The 24,874-nt window shown below is 37.8% G+C and overlaps 2 protein-coding genes across 8 annotated transcripts in view; one reads left to right on the top strand and one right to left on the bottom strand.

Annotated features, from left to right (window-relative positions):
- The window catches only part of SULF2 (sulfatase 2), an 84,409-nt gene extending 65,280 nt beyond the window's left edge, over positions 1–19,129 (bottom strand). For 2 of the 7 annotated variants that reach the window (XM_077187455.1, XM_077187461.1), the window contains exon 1: positions 19,000–19,129. The gene's annotated coding sequence lies outside the window, so the exon portion shown is untranslated. Of the gene's footprint in view, positions 1–4,503; positions 12,779–18,733; positions 18,954–18,999 lie in introns of those variants that run through there. The other 5 variants (XM_077187454.1, XM_077187458.1, XM_077187457.1 and 2 more) reach the window with 5 other exon arrangements.
- LOC143695430 (uncharacterized) overlaps positions 16,301–24,874 on the top strand; it is a 33,545-nt gene continuing 24,971 nt past the window's right edge. Inside the window, exons 1-2 of the mRNA XM_077187545.1 lie at positions 16,301–16,320; positions 18,682–19,508. Of these exons, the coding sequence (XP_077043660.1) occupies positions 16,301–16,320; positions 18,682–19,498 (837 nt within the window). The 3' untranslated portion in view covers positions 19,499–19,508. The remainder of the gene's footprint in view (positions 16,321–18,681; positions 19,509–24,874) is intronic.

Here is a 24,874-nt window from a genome sequence, read left to right as displayed (position 1 = left end):
GTTGGCATCATGCACTGAATCACAGAAACATCCCAAGAGAACAAAAGCAATAATAAAGCACACTGCATCATAAGATACCCACTCTGACTACGAAACAGTTAATTCAAACCACTGCAGTTTTGAGGATGTAACAGCAAAGGATCTAAAGCTAAAATAGTAAAGTGCTGGATATAATAAAGCCATTTCAGAGTGATAGTGCTGAATCATTAAACTTGGAACAAATTTAATCAACAAGAACTCTCACTACACTGAACACAGAGGTAAAGCTGGCCTTGCTCTTGCTGTCTCTGAGGTTACATGATAGATTTTAACCATTGTTCAATGGCTGAGCAGACAAGAGTCACAGCATATCTGCTTCTTGGTATCCAGAAGGATACCAACTGGTCAAAAATATTCACTCAGGCAAAAAGGTACCTAATACAAGCAAACAGGGAGCCCCCTTCAACTTGCTAGCAGAGCAGGTAGTGCATGGGTGGCTTAGAGAAGATGTAGCTGTACACTTGTATTCCTCTTTCAGTGGCTATACATACGTGCTTTTCTTAAGTCCAGTTGCATGCTGATGCAGACTCTGGCATAGAAATTGGAAATAGGAAAAAAAAAAAGCTCATTTTGGCAACAGGAGGCCTTCCTGAAAGCATAGTAACTGAACTCTGACACTACTCAGATTCTCTGAATCAACAGAGGCCATTCAATTCGACATCTGTTCGGCAAAGCTAATCACATTCAGTGTTTAAACTTTAGAGCAGACAGTGAGATGAATTAGAAATCTGAATTCTTAGCAAGTAGAAGAGGAAACTATTGGCAAGTTTTTAAAAGCCAAAAATTCCCAGGGTTCCCTTAGATGAAGAAAATGTGGGATGTTTGCTTTGGAGTTTTAACTCTCCACTCAGTAAACATACACTGTCCCATTAGTTGTCAAAACAAGTAAACTACTGTCCTAACAGCTCCAGTATTTGAAGCCTACTTTGCTTTGCAAATCAATTATTAAACTGTTCTCTCAAGAAAAACAGATCCTTTCCCCATTTTTTTCTTCATTTACAGCACTATAAGTGAACTATTTTACAAAACAAGCATTATTCCAATAAAGCAAATTAGCTGAGGTAGGTAAATCACAAACTCATTGACAATAAGTTTTATGAAAAATTAAGTAGCTGACATACAGCAACATTACCATGAGCCTCTTACTCACACTGCTGTATTTCTCAGCATGACACAGGCACAACTTTGTTTCTGAGGTATAAAGAGACTCCTAATTAAATCTTCATTCTTCAGTGTATCAGGATTTATTCTTCTTTATATGAGCTCAGATTATTCTATTTAATGCTGAAAAATGTTAATTTTCTGCCTAAATTCACCAAATTACAGATGGGATTTCCTTAGAATTCTTTGTTGTTTCCAATTTCTTTAAAATAAAGTGCAACACATTATTTTGGTTGAAATTAATTGCACTATTCCAGTCCCCAGAATAGGCATCTGAACAGCACCATTCTTAAAAATTTCCAATTTAACATATGGTTAGTATTTTGGAGTGATCTTAATCCACAGTCATAAAATTCCACGTAATTGCCTGTGTCTCAATGGCCTTAGGCTTTGAATACAATCACTGGTCTTTGAACACTGCCTGTCACTTTTAGTGCTTGAGTATTGACATTGTATCTCTTTTAGATTCTTTTCAGCCCTTTAATGACAATGCCAATTAATAATGCATCATTCTCTCTCCTCTAGGTAATTTTAATTGCTGTAATTTCTGTCCCTAGACAATTCTTGCACTACAGATGGAATCTATACTACTGTAGCGATTTAGAAGATCACACTCTCAAGGTCCTTAGCAGATAAACAGTACAATTTCAAGTTTACAGACATCATCTTTAATTGACATCAATTACTGTTCAAGAAAACAAATCATGATATTACAGGTAATAAACAGATCATTTTTATGTTCTGGAGCAGTGTAGACTTCACCAGTAAGGCTTTGACAATTAATTGTAGCTTCATAATGCTTTATGAAGGTACTCAGATGCCTTGAAAGGGAAAAATCCACCTATAATTAGCAAATATAGAGGTTACACACATCTTCAATGAGGCCTATACCTTTACATAGATATTCTCAGAAATACATGAACGCCACCTCTGAGGTAGTATTAGAAGGCAGCATAAACACTCAGGCTTAAAGCCTGAGACAGTGTATAAGACCAACTTCAGCTGTTTATTAAAACATGCTAGCAAACTCATGGGCACAAAAATAAAGCAAAAAGAAGAACTGTTTATCACTAATTTATTCAGCTCTACAGATAGCCCAAAATGAAGGGTATAACCATGAACTGTGTCCCATATTAGATTATTATTCAGTTCATCCCCTTGCCAGTATTAGGGATGCTTCACAAATCATATTCCAGTGTTTTGCTTAGTACAGCTTACATTGATCCATAGCCCTGTGAAGTTCAGTCCCTCTGTTTTTACTGTTATCTCCTGATACTTTCAATCCACTTCATCAAAACCATCAAGCTCCTTGTGCCGTGGTTTCCATTTCCCTTTCAAAGCCAAGCATCTTTCTGGCCTAAAGCATCACACCCTAGTCTCATGAATTATTTTTCTGAAGCACATTGGCCCCATTCATCTCTGTCCAATGGACATAAAAACATTTCGCCTTTCATGGAGGATGAAAGGTCAGATGAATGGTTCAGCTTCAACAAGGTCAGAAATCCATGAAAAAAGGTGTGAGTGGCTAACTTGCTTGCTACCTCAGTAGACAAATATGTACACTGGATTTAACTTACTCCTACCTGGAGTTCACCGGAACACTACTGCAGATTACTTTAAGACTATACATCTGTATATGGTAAAGACTACTTTAACACTGGGTTCAGTGTTGTACTGAATGAGACTAAAGATCCTGGACATAATTTGCTATTTCTGCTATTGATATAAGTATTATATTTCATTCAAATGACGGCCTCAAGCACAGTAATAACTGTTACTCTTGCATAACAAATGTGCACCTGGTTAAGCAATCAAATCAATTCACCTCTACAAGTGTCACAGACGGTGCAATTTGCCCCAGTCATTTTTAACTGATCCTTTCTCTTTAGACACAGTGCTGTTTTTAACAGATGAGACGACTAAATGAAAGATAAACTGAAAAGCAAAACTTGCTGTGTCTAGCAATGCATATATCACCATTCAATTTCCAAGCACCCACTGAAGAATTTCTGAAACAGTACACATTTTAAATTAGTCTATAGTGAACTCTACTGTTGCATGTTATCCTCGGAACTCATCTCCATAAAATACTCCATAAATTTAAGGCACAAGTCAACAGAAAAAGGTGAAATCCGTTATCACTCTGGTAATACATGTTAAACCAAAGCATGCCAACTTACACAGGTGACATCCATCTTCTTCTTCATTTTTAGAAATTATCAATTTACACCTGCAGATGAAGTTTGCATCTAATGACTTCAGCATTACTGTCAAATTCATTTTGAATTTTTTTTTGTGCTATACATCTGACAAACTTCCTACTGTTGTGAACTGTCATAGCAGATGAGTCACTTTAAGAGGTATATACCTTACACTCATATCTTATTTAGCACTGCAGTATTTCTTTTTAATGTCATGTATTGTATCTTATTCTCAAGCTGGGGAAAAGCTCAGCTTCATATTCATATCTGCTCATAGTTCTGATGACTCCTTCTAGTTTTCCCTCTAAGGCATAAAATGTGCAGAGATGTACCTTCTCTCATGTCTTTCAGAAGAAATATCCTATCTCTGCTACCTTCTTTTAACTCCACACACTCACCTCCCTCTCCACTTTTCCATCTCTAATAACAAATGCACGGCCAATTGCCACTTTTCTTTCAGACCTGTATCTGAGGATAGCCAACACGTCAGACCTACAAAATGAACAAATGCCTTTTTCTTTCCACATAAAAAAACTCCCCTTCCCCCAAGCTGACAAACTGGGATCTCTTCTTCACACAGTCTCTGCAAACTGCTAACGGAAACAAGATGTCTTCAAAGAGAAATAGTCAAAAGAGGCAAGAGTAAATGCCTTTTCTCTTCCTACTGAATTATCCCAGTGCAACTGTACTGAAGTCACTTGACTCCAAATTAATGCCATATTCTATTCTTGTCCCACCATAAGTAGATTCAATTTGGTATTAAATTCATGGGTTTAACAGCTACCTCTCTTCTTATCTTCCAAATCAAGACTATTTTTCCACATAGAAAACTTTCCAACTGCAGAGTTTTATTCGGCCAGTTGGGTGTTATAGAAGAGTGACATTTGCAGGCATCAAGACAGCTGGATGGTGAAAAAAATCTAAATTATTCTACATATATTCAAGGCCTGAGACAACAAAAACTAATTCAATAAAATTCAAGACAGCCATGCTTTGTTCTTTCTATAAACATTCTCAAAAAGACATTAGCATTGCATTTGGTTTAGGAAAACACTGTGGTATAAGGGAAGTTTCTTTTTTCAGTCTTAAGCATCTGCAGTACCTGAGGAGATCACAATGTCTTGTTAAATTCTTCCTGGAAGAAAAGTGGATTGACACAAGTCACTTGAATTCTGCACTCTGAAAACTACTTGGCAGATGAATTGTTGTCCATCTCACAACAATCAGGGAGCACAAGGAGGAGAAAAGAGAAAAAGAGGCAGATAATTAAAAGCTTGGTACTTTGTTTCAGAGTTTTTAGGTATATTGTTTAAAAAGAAAACCATAACAGGATGGATTTGAATACATTAAATATGTACTCAAATCGTGGGTATAGTAATGGAATCAGTACCCATAAGCAGCCAGCACTAACTTCCTGTAGTCCTTACCCCTAAAGCTGTATGGCAATTTACATTTCAACTTTTGAGAGGAAGGTTTTTGAAATTATATCCATTAGGCTAAACAACTAATTCATGAATGTCATTAACAGACAACTTACAGTCAGGTTTAAAAAATCAAAACTCAACTTTTTTTTTTACATATTTGCCTTTTAAATACAAATCTAGTCTCAAAATAACACCATTTTTTCCATTAATGTTTACACTTCAAACAGAACTACTTTCAAGCACAAATAGAGGAGATGAGCTTCTTCATACCATTGCTATATTACAGAATATTTATGCCAAGTGTTTTCAGTCCTTTGAGACAAACAGCGGCAGTATCTAAAGTGCCCTCAAGTGCCCACAATGCAGGCAGGGCAATTGAACCTTCCTGCAAGTGTCAAAGTGCACTGGAGAATGAAATCAAACCAGAGCAGAGGCTCTGACAAGTTCAGTTAAGGAATTGAAATTAGGACCATTACAGAGGTAATTTCTTTTCTACAAACAGATAGAGATATTACTTATTATGATATTCATCAAGTAGTATATGAAATCTTTGATGATAATTCAAAACATTTTAATTTTTTCCCCTTTTTGCAAATGCACATGCAATGAGAGTCATATTCAGTGAAGAGAATTTCTGAAGTTTCTTTCTGAAATACTATTTCAGAAATGTTCTAACATTTTCCTTTTTCTGTCATTCTCATGCTTCCCTACTTCCACCTTAAAAAGTCAATCACAGTTCATTGCATTGTGAGGTACTCAGAAATTACTTGTGATAAATGAATGCACGACATCAGACTGCCCCATCAACAAGAGGGCAAAATTACTTTTACTCACAGAACTTAACCTGAACACATACCACATGAGGACATTAACCAGAACACAGTATATTTTTCTTACCTGGTCTTGAAGGAATTAAGGTTCAGCCTTCGATCTGAAAAAGTTGTTCTTGGCTTAATAGCAGCAACTGCACATTTGTACAAATTAATAGAAACATCAGATATATCTATACAGGAATAACTTCTCTCATTGATTTCTTTTTAATCACAAGGGATATCACTGAGCTTAGGATTTGAAATATATGAAAAGCATACTCTCAAGCTCTTTTAAAAGTTTGCAATCTGGTTTTTTTCAACCACTAACCAAGAGAAGCAATTCCCTTATAAATTTATGAATAAGGGAATTACACTGTGTGTAATTCCAATCTTCTCAGTCACAGTTGGTTTTTTCCTCTAGCAGTAAGAATACTCAGAGTTGAAATAGGGAAAGGACCCATGGAGACCACCACCAAATCTGAAATCCTGTTAAACAGCTAACAATACCAAAACTAACAGACCCTGACAGAATAAGCTCATAAAAAGAAAGACCAGGGACTAAGCTGTGGAGCACCTTAACTGCCTTTATACATAGAACTCCCTGCACTCTCAGATGGCTGACAGAAAAAGTTCTCATTTTCAAGATGCTCCAGCTAGTAAAGAGAGAGGGATTTAATATCTCACAACTTAAAATTCCTTTTGTTTCAACTTAATTTTCAAGAAAACCAAAACAAGACAGAGGCTGATATTCTACATCTTCTGCTGCCATAAGAAAAAAAAAACAAAAACAAAACAAATATCCCAAGAAAATACAGGACACATTTTCATCATTTAAGTTTAGGCACAAAGCCACATTGTAACAACATAACAAACCACAACTTAGTATTATTTCTACAGATTCACTCTTTTTTTCACCTTTATGAAAAGAAGGGCTGCAGTGCCCAGTAGGATTCAATGTGGTGGATCTTTTACATATATGCCCTTAAAATAGAGGAAAAAAAATCCGTTTAACCACCTGGTAGGATATGTGCTAAGTCCCATCTAGACGGCAGTGGTTTCACAGCAAGCGACACCACTTGTACAGTCCTGCCTCAGGAACGTTTTTATTATGTTCAGTGTGTTTTACAGTTAACAAGGAAATGAGGACAGATAAAAGGGTATGCCAGTTCTTCCCAGTTGGTGCAGGTGGATAGATGATCTCGAACAAAATTGCAGAACGTACCCATGGCATACCCCGAGCAAAGACACTGCTTGTTTGGTGTGGTGCTCGAAGCCACCTGACTGAACAGAGAAAGCTCCCAAGAACCTGGTAATGAAAATTTCTCCTGTCCCTCTAGATACTGCATGTCTGTAACATATGATCATCAAGAAGTGATTCTTATTTCATAAAAAGTCCCAAAACAAAAGAAGTGTCTGAACAAATGTCCTGTAACAGCCCAAAATTCCACGTTCCCCTGCCAAACAGATCTCTCTACACGGACAACAAAGGACTCAGGATTGCTGTAGAAGTGTTTGTCTGTTTTTTGCAGAGCATTCAAGAAGTTGGTTCTAGCTGTTCTTGTTGCTGCCACAGGCAAAACAAAAAATAAGTAAGGATTTTATCTCCAAAAGAAATTTCTGCTAAAAACTTCAAGGAACAGACAGCACAGAAAGGATTGGCTCTAGAACAGCTGTTTCTCAAGGCTTCACCCTGGAAGCACTCGATGTTCTAATTGTCAGAAAATGCTCAGGTTGTTTTGGATTATGCATTACTTAACATATCTGTGCCACAGACAGTATGAACGCTACTATGAATGGGTGTGAATAACAATTCCACGGTTTTTAGCTGATTATTGTATAACTTCACTTCCTTAAAAAGAACATATACTTCATGGATGAGCCCACCCAGGTGCCAGAGAATCTCATTTACATCAGAAAAGTGGCATTCAGATCTACCCTTAGACAAGATCTTCATTATTATTTTATGGTTATATTCAGATTTATTTGCATAACACATCCATTCAATAATAGAATTGCATCAGTTGCAAACTTCCCTAACAACATCTGTACTGGTTCTAGCTTAATTTAAAGCATGAAAAAGAGGGGAGTTCCTGGGAAGCTGCCAGCAGTAATGTCCTCCTGCACTTTAAGCAAATAGTTTGTTTCCTCCACAGGAGACAGATCAATACTCAAGAAACAAAAACAAAATCAAGAAAAGCTAAAAGCTTAGTCATGTAAATCAGGGGGGAAGAAAAGTGAAAGAAAGCTCCTCATTGGCATTCTACAACTTCTGCAGACCTCCATGGCCCATTAGCTAATTTCTGTTAAAACACAGAGCTCTGGAATGATAAATGCCAGTGGCACATTTCTAAAGGTTTGTGGTTACTGAAATAAACATGTCCCTGTTCCCAGGACACCAAGAGACAGAAAATTAACCAGAGGTTAACTGGGTCATTAGCTATAGCACAATATAGGTCACTGCAGATTTAATTTAGTTTGTATTCAGCTAAAGAATCAAATACAGCAACCAGTTCTCACAGCAGGAAAGCACGTAACTTATCAGCATGCTGACGTATCTTAGATACCAGGGCACCATGTCTGTCATGATTCGTATCACTTTTAGCTGATGTCACATCATTTTGATGAATTGAAATACGGCATCTACACACACATGCATACAACTTAATGGTTCTGAATCTAAGTATTCAAATACATGCACAAATACCGAATATTAAACATCTAAGGTTTTCCTCCAAAACAAGGTTGGCAAGAAAGCAGTCAAGACACAAACCTAAAAAAAAGTCATGTGGGTTAAGAAAAAACCCAAAACATTAGGCTTTAATGAGTTTGATCAGCACCCAAATAACATTATATAAGTATTTTGTCTCAATACAGTCTCTTATAAACAGCATACCTCAGCAGCTCTAACATGAGAAGCCCAATAGCCCAAATGCTGCAAGAATTGGTAATACTGAATAAACATTTAGAACCTGTTTGTACCCTACAGATATGCATCAGTCTGCCCTAAAGAAGAGGATTTTGAAAGACTGCATAAATTATCAAGAATCCTATAGAATGTATTTCAAACCAAAGGGGTCGATTTACTTTTTTAAAGTAGATTGATCTTAAGGCCTTGAAACAAGATTAGGCAGAATAAAACAATAAATAGATTTAAGCAAGCAGTTCGAGATCTTTAATTCTCTGTAGTAAAATTTTTATTACAAGTGTGTAGCTCCCCTAGAATTCAGAGACATCTAACACCTGCATTAGTAACTTATAAACCTAAAGCTTTTCTTCACTTCATGCAGAGCTACAGAAATATGGCTCATGAGTTCTCTTGCCAAAACTTGCATCAAGATCAGAATTGAATTTAAAATAAAAAAAAAATCAGCATTTAACAAAACTCCATTCCGTAGTACTACTCAGTCTAGCTTCATAATCACATGAACATACAATTTCTGCAGCACAGGGTTTCTAGAGCAGATGATGTAAAACGTAAAACCATCAGAAGAAGCACCAAGCAAATCATCCCCTGTGGAATCCTTTGAACCCTTAGGGAAATCCCCAGGGCCTTGCCCTGGAAGAATATACCATAGAGTCACCACCTAGGCTGAAAGAAAAGATTTCCCCACGGAACCTTGCAGCACTGCGATCCACCCCAGATTACGTTCCCTATATGTTCCTAAGTCTCGCGGGTTCTCTTTGCCTTTTCCTCACTGGTTGTGATATCCCTGGTGGCTGGGCCTGTCTTCCCTGTAGGCCAGTGCCCTTTGCCCTGCCCTTCGTGCTGCCCCCACGCCCTCAGACACTGGCCCCCGACCCATACTGAGCCCTGTGCACAACACACAGCCAGGTCTCTTGTTCCCGATTCCCTTTCGGCATGCTGGAATAAACCTTTGCTGGAACTTGCCGTACAAAAGGCCCTTCTGCCTCTCTTTGCTGAGCTAGCTGTGGTGAGTGTGGTGTGTGGACTAGACTGCTTTGCCTGAATGCCTACCTAGGCAGCTTTTCCACAGGAGATGCTTATTGGGAAATAGGTAGCAGCTTCCACTGTCTAAACCCCCTTGCTGCTACAATCCCCCAATACAATATGGTTTCCACACCATATGCTTTAGTGTTATTGTTGGAATTTGTTCTCCCCCCATCCTCCAACAGATGATGTGGAATGTTCAGTAACATCTAAAATTTATAGTCAGCTAAATGTTATTATACTCCTGAGACATCTTTTTACAATACAGTAGTAAATCAACCCATAAAAGGCTTCCTGGGAAATTAGTTTATTAAGCGCCTCAGCTCTATGCCTACTAAGAGTCAAAGAAATCCTCATCATATTCCAACTTAACACAATAACCTTCAAAATATGCCAAACACATTCAGAGGTCATCAGATAAGCAATTCTAAATGCTGCTGCTTCTGAATACAAAGGTTACATGGGACTTAGAATATAGTTTTAAATTAATGAGTCTTACTGGTTTTATAAAACTAAGTCACAGAGAATCATTGTTTTCTTTCATTGGAAATGTTATCTTTCAACCTGACATTTTTGTAAGAATTTCCTCTCTTTTTCAGCTTTTTTTCCCCAAACAATCTTATTTTAATCATAGTTACACACATTCTTCAAGTTAGTTCCCTTCTCTTCATATCACCTTACTGATCCATACTCAACAAAGAGCTCAAAAATGCAAACTACCACCCAAAAGAAAGCTTCAAGAATCTTTGTGAAAAGTGCAACCCAAATGTACGTTGTCGAAACAGTAATACAGGTTCAATTTAGTGAAAACATACATTTATAGGCAAAGAAATTCCATCAAGGGTTACTAATTGTGACATGTAAACCCAGTACAACTTGCAGAACTTGCTCAGCCATGGGGACTTCTCAGTATCACACCTCTTTACATCTGTATTTTTCTTACATGCTAAAGTGCCTATTATCAGCTGCAGCAAGAGATAAAACAATGAGCTTGATAGGTCTCTGTAACTGCCTTGGTGTGAGAATAAGAATATTGGATTAGGCCAGGGCATTACTTATCTGCAGTGGCCCAGAACTACCTTTACTTCTGAGATTCTTAAACAGGTGTTTTTTTAAGTAGACCAATAAAATACACGCCAAGTTATTTTCCAATTTCTGCTGATACAAACTGAGGTACTCCATTGCTCAAAATATGTTTTCACCACCTTCAGTATATGCATGATAATACTGCTTATAAACCCACCCCAAAATAAGGTCTTGAAACCTTATTTTGCAACATCCTTGACCTATTTAGTAAGGTAGAAATGGATAATAATGTGCCCCTCAACTATGTAAACACGAACACAGCTAGGAAAGTGGCTATTGTGGCATGCTCTCTCTCACCTTTTCTGTAATTTAAAGAGACTAACTACTTTGAAATTGTCACACAAGGTTTTCTAAAGAAGGAAAGAAAAGTCAAGGTACTCAAGTAGAAGTCTGACAGATCAGAAGAACTTGCAGTGAACTGCATTGTACTTGAAGTGATTTCCAGCTCAGCCTTGCATTTTCTGCAACTTACACGCCATGAATAGGATTACTCTAATATAATGATTAAATCCTACCTTAGAAATAAAACAAGTTCCTATCTGCAGTAAATAATTTCACCTTGGAACTCCATTTAAGGCTCCTACCACAAAGAATAGTTGACATTTTCTGCAGAGATTTCCACTCGAAGTACAATAACTTCTCTATTACTGGTTTCTACAGAATACATGCTAACAAAGGAAAGAAGATAACACAGAACAAGTATAACAGTTCTTTCTTTAGTGACAATATAATAAAAAAAGTAAACTTGGACTATTTCCTTCAGAACACAGTACAACACTCGAAATACATTTAACCAAGAGGAATCAGACACTCTTCCTAAGGCTGCTGTAAAACAGGAACAGAATCTGGGATCAAAGGTTCAAAGGAAGCTACTTCTGCAGCTGATGATCTTCCCTTCTGTGTCAGCAAAGTACAGAAGGTGAATACAACAAACAATTTGAATACTGTTTTGCAGTATCGGGGTCTATTCTAGGTTATAACCTTTCTAGAGGTCGCAGGAGTTCACTCAAAGGTAAATTAATTTATAGATGACATTATTTTTCCTTTTTATTCCCCCCTCATCTCCCCACAGATGATGATTCATTTCTTCTGATTGATTCCTCTACTGGAAACATTTCTTCAAAATAGTGAAGCGCAGGATTCTTGTCAGAATAGTGAAGTGCAGGATTACAAAATACAATTTTCTGGGAAGCTGACATACACTCAAACATTTCATTTTAATTGACTTGAACTTAATAAGCTTAGTTTGTGTTGTGCAAAATAAATCAAAACTAGACAGTTGATTTTCTCACAGCATATAGGAAAGGGACAGGAAATAGCAGAAATCAAGAGTATAAAAACTGGCATGTTGTAGTTCAGTGTTTTAAAATCCTGATCTGCTAATTGTGAGACTTTTCTCACCAGAAAATAAAAATCAAGACTGCAATCAAGAGTCAGATTAACTGAGTCACTGAGATAAATCCAGAGCAGGTTTCTTAAAAACAGAGACCAGAAGTTTGAAAGATATTTAATTGTCCTTATTCTATGATGCTTTCAAATTTCATTTCAGGTTTGATTTGGGGATTTTTTTAAATTCAAAAGCACAACTGAAAAATCTGTTTAATACTACACCACATAACTACACTGCATTCATTAGTATTAGTAACATATGTGCTACACACCAGTGCCAACAAGACATTTGAATTTTTGTTGCTATGCACACAGGCCTACAAGGATAATCAGCATACTGGAAAATTCTGACCTTGGTTTAGGTTTGTTTTCAATTAAAACCACTTTGCAACAGTGGTTTCCCATGGATGTTAGGTGCTCAGTGCCAACCATCTTGCTCTCAGAGGCTGCCTTAAGTGTAATGCAGAATAGCATCTACCTACACACCAGGCGATGAGGATGAAGCTGCTTAGCATGCACTAACATGTAACCCAAGAGCTCAAATTTAGTGCTAATAGCTTCTCTGCTTCTGCTATAAAACTTCCTTACTACATAGTCACCATTACATTTTTTCACATGTAATTAAAACAAGGGACTAACTTAGCTTTATCCACCACAGTAGTCACTGTGAATATTTTTGATAGTTAATATCAGTTAATAATACTGAATATTTTTGATAGTTAAAAGTTAAAGCTTCCAGTAATTCTTAATATTTTTAAAATTTATTATAACTGTTCTTTTAATTAATTTAATTGTAACATCTTCATTCTTACAAAAACTGGCAAAAAATTTTGAGGTATCTGAAAATTATTTTTGTAATTTTGAAAATTACTTACTATCAAGGCTGTCTGGTTCTTTGCAAACTACAGCCATATTACAAGATAAAAGCAGGATGAACTCACAGTTTAATTTTATTGTTTGATAGCATAGTAACTTCAGCTGTACCTTCAATGAGATAAATGGCACTGACTGAAATACAGTACTCATTCACACTTTAGAACATTGGTACAGAAGCTATAAAATATACTTATAAATTGTTTTAGATAATAAGCTACTCTAAATGCATCACATTGTTGAAGTTTTTATGACCTGTAGCTAGCAATGTTAGTACTCCAACATGAAACCACAAATCCTTACTCTACTAGTGACAGGAAGAGTAAAAAGCACAAAGATTATATGAAACTGGATTAAGCCTTTCCCTAAAGGCCTTCCCTAAAGCCATGGTTAATGCATTCACCAATTAAACATCTAAGTTACTATTACAGTTAGCCATCTGATGGAAAACGATTTAACAAGTGAACTAAAATTGTTAAAAACTAAAAGACAGTCTCAAAATTTTCCAGAATATTACAAGAGGTGCAAATTGAAACTACAACATTTTTCTAGAGTGAAGTGGACTGGACTACTTGCCTAATAAAAGCAGGACAAATTCCAATTCAACAGCAGTGCCTGAAAGAAAGGAAGACACCAACACATATATTAAGTATGCAAATCAGTCTCCAGCTTTTTTTATAGAGCTGAAAATGAATCCTCTTCTGCTTAGAGGGGAATATTTTTGTCTTGACATAGAACAACTTCCAAAAGAATATTTACATTTTCAACAGTCTGCAATCTTCTCATTTACCATTTGTCAGGGCCTGAAGATCTTTTACTGTACATAGGATGTTTGCATGTTTAATGATCATTTTAACAAATGTCACAGTCCGAATTTGAAAATCAATTAATACTGCTGATGTTGCTAATTTAACACTATTAATATCATAGTGTAAACAGCTACAGAACCTACAGGATCTTGTACTGTATCTAAGTCTGCTGGTTGCAAGTCTGCTCTCCAGCAGCCAGTACCAAGAAAAGAGCCCACGCAAATATCACAGGCAAGGTAATTTAATAGAATTTCTAATGATTGCTTTAATCTTACAGTTAGACTATCAAACAAGTATGACTAAAGACAGATCATTAGATAGAGATTTAGATGTACTACTTAGAACTCATTTATCCACTCTTACAGATGCCTCCACTTTCATCGGTGTGCAGGGCTCAGAAACAGGGGGAAGACCCCAGCTGGATCACAGACACCATTGCATCGTGATACTGCTAGATATCCAACAAGAGATGAAGACTGACCCAGTGAATTAGAAGGTAGAAGACACTTTGCAGTGGTGTCTTTGATGGCAACCATACTGTCTCACACTTCTGTATGTGCAACTAAGTTACATTTTTAAAGTAATTTGTCTCTGCACATATTATCTATGAAAAAAAGCTTTCCAAGAGCAAAAACGTATCATTTTTCTCTAAACCACTCAAGTCTTCCACATTGACTAGTTCTCCCTCAAATAAAGAATGGATGACAAAGGAGTCCAGTTATTTAAGAAGTCCTTCAATGGTGCTGTACTCTAATACATGGGAAAATAAAAAATTAGGTACTAGTCTTCTTATCATGTGTCTACCAAGTATTTGTTGTTGGAGAACTATTGAAACTTTAGTTCTTAGTATTTTGGCACCTTAACTTTCCTTAGAAGCAAGCTGCAATTTCCTAGACTGCATATTTCAGTCACAGTAGTAAAACATACAAGTTTAGGATCCTTACATTAAAATTATAAAAAGAGGGCAAAACCCACCCTTAAAACACACTCTTGTCCTTTTTGATTGTGTTCTTTCTGCCCACTGAAAGGCAGAAACTCCGGGGTAACATGCAGGTAATTGCAAATAAAGATGCATAAAGAACTTCACATTGTTAACACTTCAACCACAAAGACAGAATTCAGAAGAAAAATAATAAATCTATAAGCAGATCTAAGAAAATCTATATAACAGGTCAATTGATCAGGACTTTCAGATACCAAAAACCCATAAGGTATTTTCCTTATTCAGTTTCCACACTGAAAACAATATCAGCTTCTGACACAACTCGTCATCTTTTAGATGCACAATCTTCCTTTCCCAAACACTACTCAAAATCACAAGTTCTTATATACAGCAATTTAATCTATTAAGTTGGAGAGTCATAGTCAATGACTCAATTACAGAGATTATCAGAACTGTCAGATCACAGTAGAACTACACTCTTTACAGGGCTTCCTACCTCAGGGATCAGTAATTTCAGTGTTTCACAATGACTGCTGCCTAAAATCTTCAAATAAGACAGGCAGTTAAATTTTTTCCTTTCAGGAACTCGAAATAAGGTGCTGCCCATTTCTAAATGGAATAAGTCTTTCAGAAGCAATGAAATTGCATCTAATATGTACGTAATTTCTTGATACATTAGACCATTCGTGTCTTACATATTGATAGTTACAGTTGCTTACCCATCACCAAAAAGTTGCACCCTTCATTTCAGAATACTATGTACAAGTTAGCAACAACTAATAGCCTGATAGATTATTTTGACACTCTCTCCCAACAATCCATTAAACATGGCTAATCAGTACTACTGATTACTCATCAGAACTTTTATTTCAGTTCCACAAACTGCTTAAACTCACTGAACTTAGAGCTGCTATTCTGATTTTACTGTGAAAGGTGAACTAATGCTAGAAAACACACAAAGAAATACAAAAGAACAAATAAAAACTAGAATAACATTTTTATAGAATTCAGAAATATTACACATCCTTTTTCTTCCTACAGAGGTGAGCCACTAATTAGCTGAAATCCTCCTTTATTGAATTTGTACTATCATTTCAGAATTTCTTCCCACACACCATTTAAGTGAAGGGTGAAAGGGTCATGGGGACAGGCAGTGGAGAAGCAGTTAACCAGCAAAAAACTACATGGAGAAATTCAGACAATTTCCAAAAAAGTTAAACAAAAATCCAAGTGTATAAGAAATTCATATAAATGGGAAGTGGGGGCAACAGGAAAACAAACAAACAAACAAAAGAACAAACACCCCAAACAACACCAAAAAAAACAAACGCTAGAAAACCACACACACAAAATACCCAAACAAACAAAAAAAGACAAAGTAAATCTCACTCATTAAGCTTGTCAGGTTTCAAATTAAATCATGGTTTGTACTAGATTAAACCCAAGATATTCTCAAAAATGTAAGCCTATATGTCATTCTCTATTATGTCCACTCCAGCCTGAAAAACTGACCCAGCATACTGATAAAAAATGAGAACATATTCTGCCAAGAATACTGCAAGAGACAACTAAAAAGGCAGGTTTTATCGACTCTTGATGAAAATTGGCAAAGGCATGGAGTACTCTACCCAGAGGTATGATCTCACTGAAAACTTTAACCAAGATTCTTTGATGTGTTTGTACAAGTTCTTTATCATACTTTCACTCAATTCTAAATTTCAAAGTAAGACAACATCTTCCGATGGTGGAAGAAAGTATGTTAAGAGTAAAAAAGTGAAAAAAATACTGTGCTTGGCTGAGGAGCTACAACTATTTAAAAAATATTTTAATAATTTTATAGCACTTTATGCTCTCTACAAGTCAGTAGAGAAGATGTAGCAAGTATCTACAAGTAAGTTAGAGATATCTGGCTTTCAAATTAATTACTTCTAAAAACAATTTTGAAGGGAAGGTAAAATATAAATTTGCACCAAGTTGTAGAGTTTTTTTGACATTAGATATTAAAGCTAGCATCGCAAAAATATATATTTCTATTACACAGCAAAAGTGTTTGCTTTATTCTATCACCTTCTCTCTCACAACACAGAAGGCTCTTACTCATTTATAAATCAGTTATATTTGCAAATGTGATATCACCAAGTCTGTTTGAATTACCGTTTGTAGATAAGCAACCATAACTCTTCCAACCTGAGATCCTTATAACAGAAATGCTCAAGAGGAAGTCACAATAGTGAAATACATAGACTTAAAAACAAAACATAGCCAGAGCAAAACATCATCTGTTACAACTTAACATTTTGCTTAATGAAATAATATCAGCTACTTAGGTAAAAAAAAACTACAGACATTTTCCTATCCATTTAGAAGAAATTATGGAGAAGCTGGCAGTGAAAGAGGAAACTAATCAAATGAGTTTATGCAGTATAGACAAACACTTTCAGCTAGAAATTACCCAAAACAAGACTTCTTGCAAGGAATCTACTGAAGAAAAAAAAAAAAAAAGAGAAAACAAAAAAGCCCATCAAATAATATATAGCCAAAACAAAACACAAGTACAATTAAAATGTCTTTTTTTTTTCAAATATCCAAGTGCAGGGGAAAAAAAAAATCCAATAAAGGATTTGAGACCAACACTCTATTTTCTGAATGAGACTAAAACAAACCCCTCGAAATTCCAATGACAAAATATCCTCACTAGGGGAACCCTGTGATACCAGAAACCTGGCCTTCAGTTCCATGATTTGTGTTGAAGAGTGTACAGAGTTCACCTAACTCCTTAACAGAGATTAAAAATAAAGCTGTCCTACTTACACTAACATTTTGCACATTTAACTTCTCTCATGTTCCATTTCCCTACCCTCCCACACCACCTCCAAATAAAAACAAGAGGAGCAGCTAAGCTAAACTGAGATGGTAGCAAGGACAGTTTAGCTTTTGAACAGCACATTTAAACTTTTCAGTTTCACTGCTGTAGAAAATTTTATGAAATGCAAGGATTAGTTAAAGTCTATAAAAAGGATTGATTCTGACTACTCTAATAATACTTTAAATCTAAAATATATGCTCATAGGTGTCAGTTTTACTTTCAGATAATGGGAAATTCAAAAGAAACACTAAACATTAGTAGGGATAAGCTACAGAATATCTTCGTGCAAACTCATTGAAATTATTCTTGGAGAGGAGAGAGAGAAGGAAAGAGAATTGCTATGTACACAGCTAGCGCAAAAACAAACTCTCCAGTTGCATCCTTCAGAGAACTCAACCACATTATACTCTAGTGCATAAGTTCTAAAAGCACGGCCTGCCATGCCTTATATCTTACATGCACTGAGAATAAACGCTATTGCACTGCAGAATAATTTTGGAATGCAGCTGCCACTTAACCAATTTAAAGGCTTTTCACAACTCTCTGATGGTACAAGAAGATATTCACTATTAATAGGGGAAAAAAAAAAAAAACAAAAAATCAATTTATTGTCATGGTAAAAGTTTTGGAAAAAAACATGGTATTTTTACCAATAATTTCCTACTAAATTTAACATTAGTCACAGAAAAGCATAATCACTTATGCATCCATTCGCATGTCTGAAGGTTGGAGAAAACAAAGGAGATGACACAGATGCTGCACCTCTGCATGCTTTAACAGCCATACATGATTTTACAACAAACCAACAACAACCACCAAAAAAAAAAAAACAAAACAAAAAAACCCCAAACACGAACAAACAAAAAAACTCTGAGAAAAAAAAAAAAGTCCTACAACCAGATTTATGCCTGATGCCTTGCAGGGCTGTTAAAGAGCCCAGCGCACAAGGCTAGAAATCCGAAGTTTTTAGTACAGGACGTTATTTGCCACTGACTCACAGACTGACCTTAGGCAAGTCACTTCCCCTGCATCTCGGCTGCCCACCTGACAGTCAGTCCCCCACTCTCCACTGAGCGCCGAGGACCGAAACCCGGTAATTATCACTACAAGCGGCTCTGCATGGGTGAAGCTGGAATACAGGGAAAGGGGGAGCGGGAAGAGGGAGCAGCGGTTCCCCTCACCTATCGGTGATAAAAATTCCCCCGGCATGGATTCCGTCTCCCACCCGGGGGAGAATCCTCCCAGCCTTTCCCCGTTTCCCCAGCGCACCGGTTAGACTGCAGGAGGCGGCAGCTCCGGCTCCCGGCCCCAAGCGCGGGCGGCAGCCGCGCCCTCCGGGCCTCGCGCCCTCCGGGCCTCCCGCCCCGCCGCAGCAGCCGCCCCGGGGGCCCTGGCCGGCTGCGCCTGGATGCGGCACCACTCGCAGCCTCGCCGGGCGGACACTCACGGGTGCTGGAGCCGTAAGAGGCGACCAACGTTCCGCAGCGGAGGTGGGCTCGGCAGCCCGGCGGGAGGCGAGCGATCTGGGCTGTGGGCGCTGCGCCCCCGCCGCGGAGCCGCCACTGCGGCGCACCCGCCCGCCCTCTCCCGCGTCGCTGGCCAATGCGGACCGCGCCAGGAGCCGGCTTGAACCATCTGTTGCGAGGCGCCTCCCCCAGCCCCTTGCCGGGGGCTCCCGCCCAAGCGCAGCCAAGGAGGGGGAAGCCTGCAGGGAGCCCGCGGCCCCTGCAAGGAGCTCTTCGCCCTGTGCATCTCGGGGCTGGGGCCGAGCTCCGCCTCCTTGTCGTCCCCCAGTAATCGCCCCGTCCCACGGCTGCCGCTTCTCCCTCAGCGTTTGGGTCCCCTCAGAGCGCTCGGCGCCCGCCCGGACAGCCGCCTCAGGAGGGCCAGGTGGGGCAGCGAGCGGATCGGGGATGCCAGGGAGCAAGAGCTTCATGTGGGACTGATCCTCCTCAGGTGCGTACGCGATAAAATCCCGACCTGATAAAATTTTTGCACTTCCCACCTAATAACGGGAATTCTCCACATGGAATGTTGCACGGAGAAGTGTGTCTCATCCTGCTTCGTTGTGAGAAATAGGGCTAAAATCTGTCTGTGTTTAGACTTGGTTCTTGTGATCAAGCTCTCTCAAAAGAGTCAAGCCTCTTTCGCTATTTAATGGGTTTGAGTTTTAGCCTTTCACGTTCCTAGTCAGAGAGTTTTCCCACAAGCATGATAACTTACAGTCTATCTGCACAGTCCTTTATTTTGGGTCTTCACCCCAGGCAACAGTAGTTGAGAGACTTACAGTACAGGTGTAAAATTTCACCAAAGCAGAGCGATAGTTCCTGTTTTACTTCTCTTTTTGTATTAATAGTTTCCTTGTTGCAGACCTCTCTGATTATGATTTTTAACCAGGTGCCTATGTTTCCTGTCGATTCTGTAGAGAAAATCCAGGGACTAAGACACTAACTTTATTTAAACAGGTTCTAGAGTAATATTTTTAGGAAGTCATGTCAAGAAAAAGATGCAAATTTCTCTAAACTTTCAATAACTTAAACTTGAGATAATAATCTTGAGATTCATGCTGTGTAAAGGAAAAAAAAGTGCATTTCTTTAATGGGTTAACACAAGTTCTAATTTGTCTTTTTTTTTTCATTTTTTTAAACTGTTGAATTCTTATATCTCACCAGAACAGTGTCAAATTATGGATTTAAAACTGAAATATGGACCAGACACAATTTGCAGGACTTGAGGATTTGACATATAGTCAACTTTATGATGGGCTGAATGTCAAAGGGTCAAAATAAGATGGATAATCTTGCAATTAAATTAATCATGGGCCCTTTGCTTATTTAAAAAAAAAATATTTCTGGAAGCCAACCAGTTGTATTTTATGCTAATGCTGTTGTGACGTGGCTTGTGAGTGGTTCAATATGTTACTCCAAATAGACACTTTCAAAGATGGGATCTATTTCTTGCCCACTAAGTTACATCTTTGCATTAAAGGGGTCAACATAGCTGAGCTTTATCTTATTATTACAAAAAAACTCTAAAAAGTACACAAAATTAAGTGATTGCAATCTTTCTTGTGAGACTCCAAATGGATGAAATTTTGTCCTCAATATGCACATGTAATGCCTCTAAATCTGAAGGGGTGATTTGTCATTATAAGATATTTTTAAGGAACGATTTCTATATAGTTATAATTAACAGAATGATAAATTGGCTAGTGAATCTTCCATTAATCTTACAAAGCTGTTCTCAAGCCTAAGTTATTCCCATATATATTCTAATAGATGGAGCATAATAATTTTGTGAGATATTGTATTTAACATTAATGTGAGGTTTAGTCTTACTACTTCAAGAATGTTATTATTGATTTTATTAATATATAGAAATTCCTTCTAACAGCTTAAACAAATTGACCTAGGTATCAAATACACGCAGGAAAAATTGCTCTTTACTTGAGTAAAGAGCATGCTGTCATATATGAAAGACAAAGGATGATTGGAAATAAAACTACACATAGGAACACATCTGACCTCTGAAACAGTGAAAATACAAATAACTTGTTCAAGTGTACCAAAAATCTTGGCAAAATCTATAAGTCTAGGCAGGTAAGTCTGTCTCAGTCCATTGCTACAATAAACAATGCTGGTAAACATAAAACCTTATGTCTTAAGTCTCAAAGTAATATTTCTATTTTAAGTGGTTTAATTTACAAAATGACTAGAGCAAAGGCAGTTGCTTACTTTTTTAAAATATGTATTCTTTCTGCTTGCTAATTACACTTTTATTACCTTTGGTATGGATTAACAATATGACAAGTTCTGCATGCATATACCATGCATATGTATCATGGATATTAATAGAGGAAGATCAATTTAGGGTTTTTCTTCTGTAGTTTTACTTCCCTCTACCTTGGAATGTGACCTTGGGTAGTTTGCTGAACTTTCCTGTATCGTTCTTTCATCTGTGAGATCTGGGATAGTCATACTTGAAGAAGGGCACTTTATTAGTAATAGTATTTTGTGAATTTATCTATCTATAAAAAATTAACTAGTAATTAAGATCTTTGAATATAGGCACCCAGTCACTGTGCATCATAACATGTGGCAATATGTGCTGCAGCCCAGAAAGCCAGCTGAATCCTGGGCTGCACCAAAAGCTGGGTGACCAGCAGATCAAGGGATGGGATTCTCCTCCTCCACTGCTCCTATGAGGTTCCACCTGGGGTACTGCATCCAGCTCGGAGGTTCCCAACGCAAGGAGAGGGAGGACCTGCTGAAGCCCCTCTGGAGACAGACTGGGAGACCTGGGAGTATTCAGCCTGGAGAAGTGAAGGCTCCAGGGAGATTTTAGTGACCCTTCCACCGCTTAAAAAGGGCTCCAAGAGAGCTGGAGAGTGACTTTGGACAACAGGCTGGAGTAACAGGACAAGGGGTAATGGATTTCCACTGACAGAGGGCAGGGTTAGATCCATATTAGGAAGAAATTCTTCCCTCTGAGGGAGGTGAGACACTGGTGCAGGATAGCCAGAGAAGCTGTGAATATCCCATCCCTGGAAGTGTTCAAGGCCTGGCTGGATGAGGATTTTAAGCAACCTGGGAGATGTCCTTGCCCATGCCAGAGGGGCTGGAACTAAATGATCTATAAAGTCCCTTACAACACAAACCATTCTATCATTCTAGGATAACAGCATTTTCTCCTGTTTCATTCTAAGCAGCAGATATTTGGCAGTCTATAGAGTGTAAAATAAGGTTTAGAACCTAGGCAGTGTTTTTGTCAAATATAGTAAACATCTTAAAATCATCAAAGGTCCTTTGTGAAAGTCATTTAGAGAATAATCCTTTCTTTCATTGGTTAAGCAGTGCATTAATGTTACATGCAAAGGTAAAGCTGCAAGCAATTATAGTTCAGGAGACCAAAGATGGAGAATGAACAGGTTTCCACAGAATTCATGATGAAAAACACTGTATCCCTGAAAAACATGGTTTTCTTCATGAAACATTATTGTGGTGCCTAATTATGGGAGTTCAATGACATGAGGATCTGGTACTGCCAAGAAAACTATTCAAAAACTATTTTGATGCGTTTTCCATGTTCAGTAGGTGTTCATTAATGCAATAAGCCTAGGAAACACCCTCTCTTGCCATTTCCACATTACAGTTTTGCCCTAAGAATTTTGTTTTTATGGTTGTGTCCATGTTGCATGGACAAAATTACGCTGTAATTTTCTTTCCCCATCTTTTCTTCATGCAAAGCTGAGTGAGATGTAATCTATTAGGGTGATGCTTTCAGCAGAGTTAAAAATATTGATATGCACTAGCTGTTACAATCTTTTTTTCTTTAATCCCTAATATCTTGGAAGATCCATTAACCTTAAATCAATCCAACAAATCTGATTGTTGTTGCCAACTTCCCTTTTCCAAATAAAGATATATCAATTTACATTAATAGCATTAGTAATTAAATACTTGTGTGAAGATAAAAGCAAACCCTAAGATCCAAATAGTGCAGACTTGAACCATGGATTTAGTTCCAGATCTTGAAGCAAGCTGTTCTCTGAAGTGAACTAGCTAAAACCATACAAGGGGAACTCAGCATGTGAGTGCAAAAACAAAGTTTGAATTTTAACCCACCCACTCCTTTTCCTTTTTTTCTGTATGTTTAGTTCCCAGTGGGAAAAAAAAACAACCTGGGACTGAAGAAACTACTCAGAAACATACCTTGAAGCCTTAGTCATAAAGAAGTTGCTTTGTTATAAAGGCAAAACAGGTCTGTGGTAATGTTCCCACTTTTTATAAAGTGTCAAAAGCTAGGGGTTTTGGGTTTTTTTTTTTTGGTTATGTGCCAGTGATGACTCAGGAACTGTTATGAAAATGAATGTGCTATTTCAAATGTGGCAAGACCTAGCCTAGCTTTAGATAGTGTAGCTTATTTACCTAAACAAACAAATTTATCTCGGAAGCTGCAGAACTGCAGAACTGAAACCAGTTGAAATGTCATTTAGCTGCTGACACTAGTGAGCAAGCAAAACCATGGAGGGACAGTGCTAACTGCTGATGCCAGCAGATGGTAAGTGGAATGTTAAGCTCCTACCCCACAGGGCCATGTCTTCTGCTGTCAAACTGTAAGAGGAAGGAGAAAAACAGAAAAGTAACAATAACAACAAGAAGTACTTAAGGAAATAGGTGTCTAAACTTCAGCCAGCTGTCCATTAGATTCCAAGATAAGGCTGTGTAAACACAGCTACCAAAACTCTGAGTTTTTGCATGTTCTTTGATAACTGTGGTAACTGGTAACTGCAATCTCATGTTTCCTATTCCCTTCCTCAGAACACAGTAAGGGAAGTGGATCGTAGCTCCAGTGCTAACAGGGAAGTGTTAAGCAATAACAATCTGTAGCTTTTAGAGCACTTTTTTGTTTCAAAGGGCTTTGCAACCACTGATTAGTTAATCAGTTCTGTGTTCAGTTGTGGGGAAGCACACAATCTGTCCTCTAAACAGTTGGGCTTTGTCATGGGTCCTAAAGATTGAACTTTGCTGTGAGTTGGGTGAGTGAGCAGGTCCAGAGAGACAGTACTGGAGTGATAGCTGCTGAAAGCGTGCTCTTTGGATAGCTACAAAGAACATGCTTAGCAGTAGCTGTAAATCTTTGCCTTTCTTGAGGTGTGAGATGGTACACAGAGTAAAAATAAGCCTCATTATCGCCTTCCACAAGTTAGATTTCTCCTTTGATGTGTTACATATAAAGGCAGTTGCTGTGCTGACAGAAGGATCAGAGTCATCAAATTCCTTCTGCTACCCACTCATGCTCACAAATTACTTTCCTTTTCTGACTTTCTGTGTCTTTATAAGCATCACTTGCTGTATTCTTTTCTACATTTAACCTTAAACAGATTTAATTTTAGACACAATCCCTCTATAACATGGAATCTGCCTTTTCAGTCCAGTTCATCAAGATGAATCCACTCGTCTGGATGCATTCACTTGCACAAAGTGCCTTCACTTTAGGTAAGAACGGGACTCCTTGGCTTTGTACCTTCTACAGCTTCTGTCTTAGAACACTGATCCTGCCTTTTTCAGCTGGTAATCTAAGTGATCTCAATGATATGTATCCAAAAGTTACCCTTTTCACAGCCCATTTTCAACACCAGTTGTTGGTAACTAAACAAAATTTCTTTATTTGAAGTGCATAGTACAGTCATGTACTTCAAGTGTACATAGTTAAAATGGAGTGCTGCCAGTGAGGCTGTATGAATAATTGCATGTAGTACGTGTCAGTTTTGATACAGTACTGCATCTGGCAGATTGTTATAGAATGTATTTTTTCAGGAT

The sequence above is a fragment of the Agelaius phoeniceus genome, chromosome 17 (assembly GCF_051311805.1).
Source record: "Agelaius phoeniceus isolate bAgePho1 chromosome 17, bAgePho1.hap1, whole genome shotgun sequence".
Classification (NCBI taxonomy): domain Eukaryota; kingdom Metazoa; phylum Chordata; class Aves; order Passeriformes; family Icteridae; genus Agelaius; species Agelaius phoeniceus.
The sequence above is the reverse complement of the archived record's forward strand: the minus strand, read 5'-3'. Positions and strand labels throughout refer to the sequence as shown.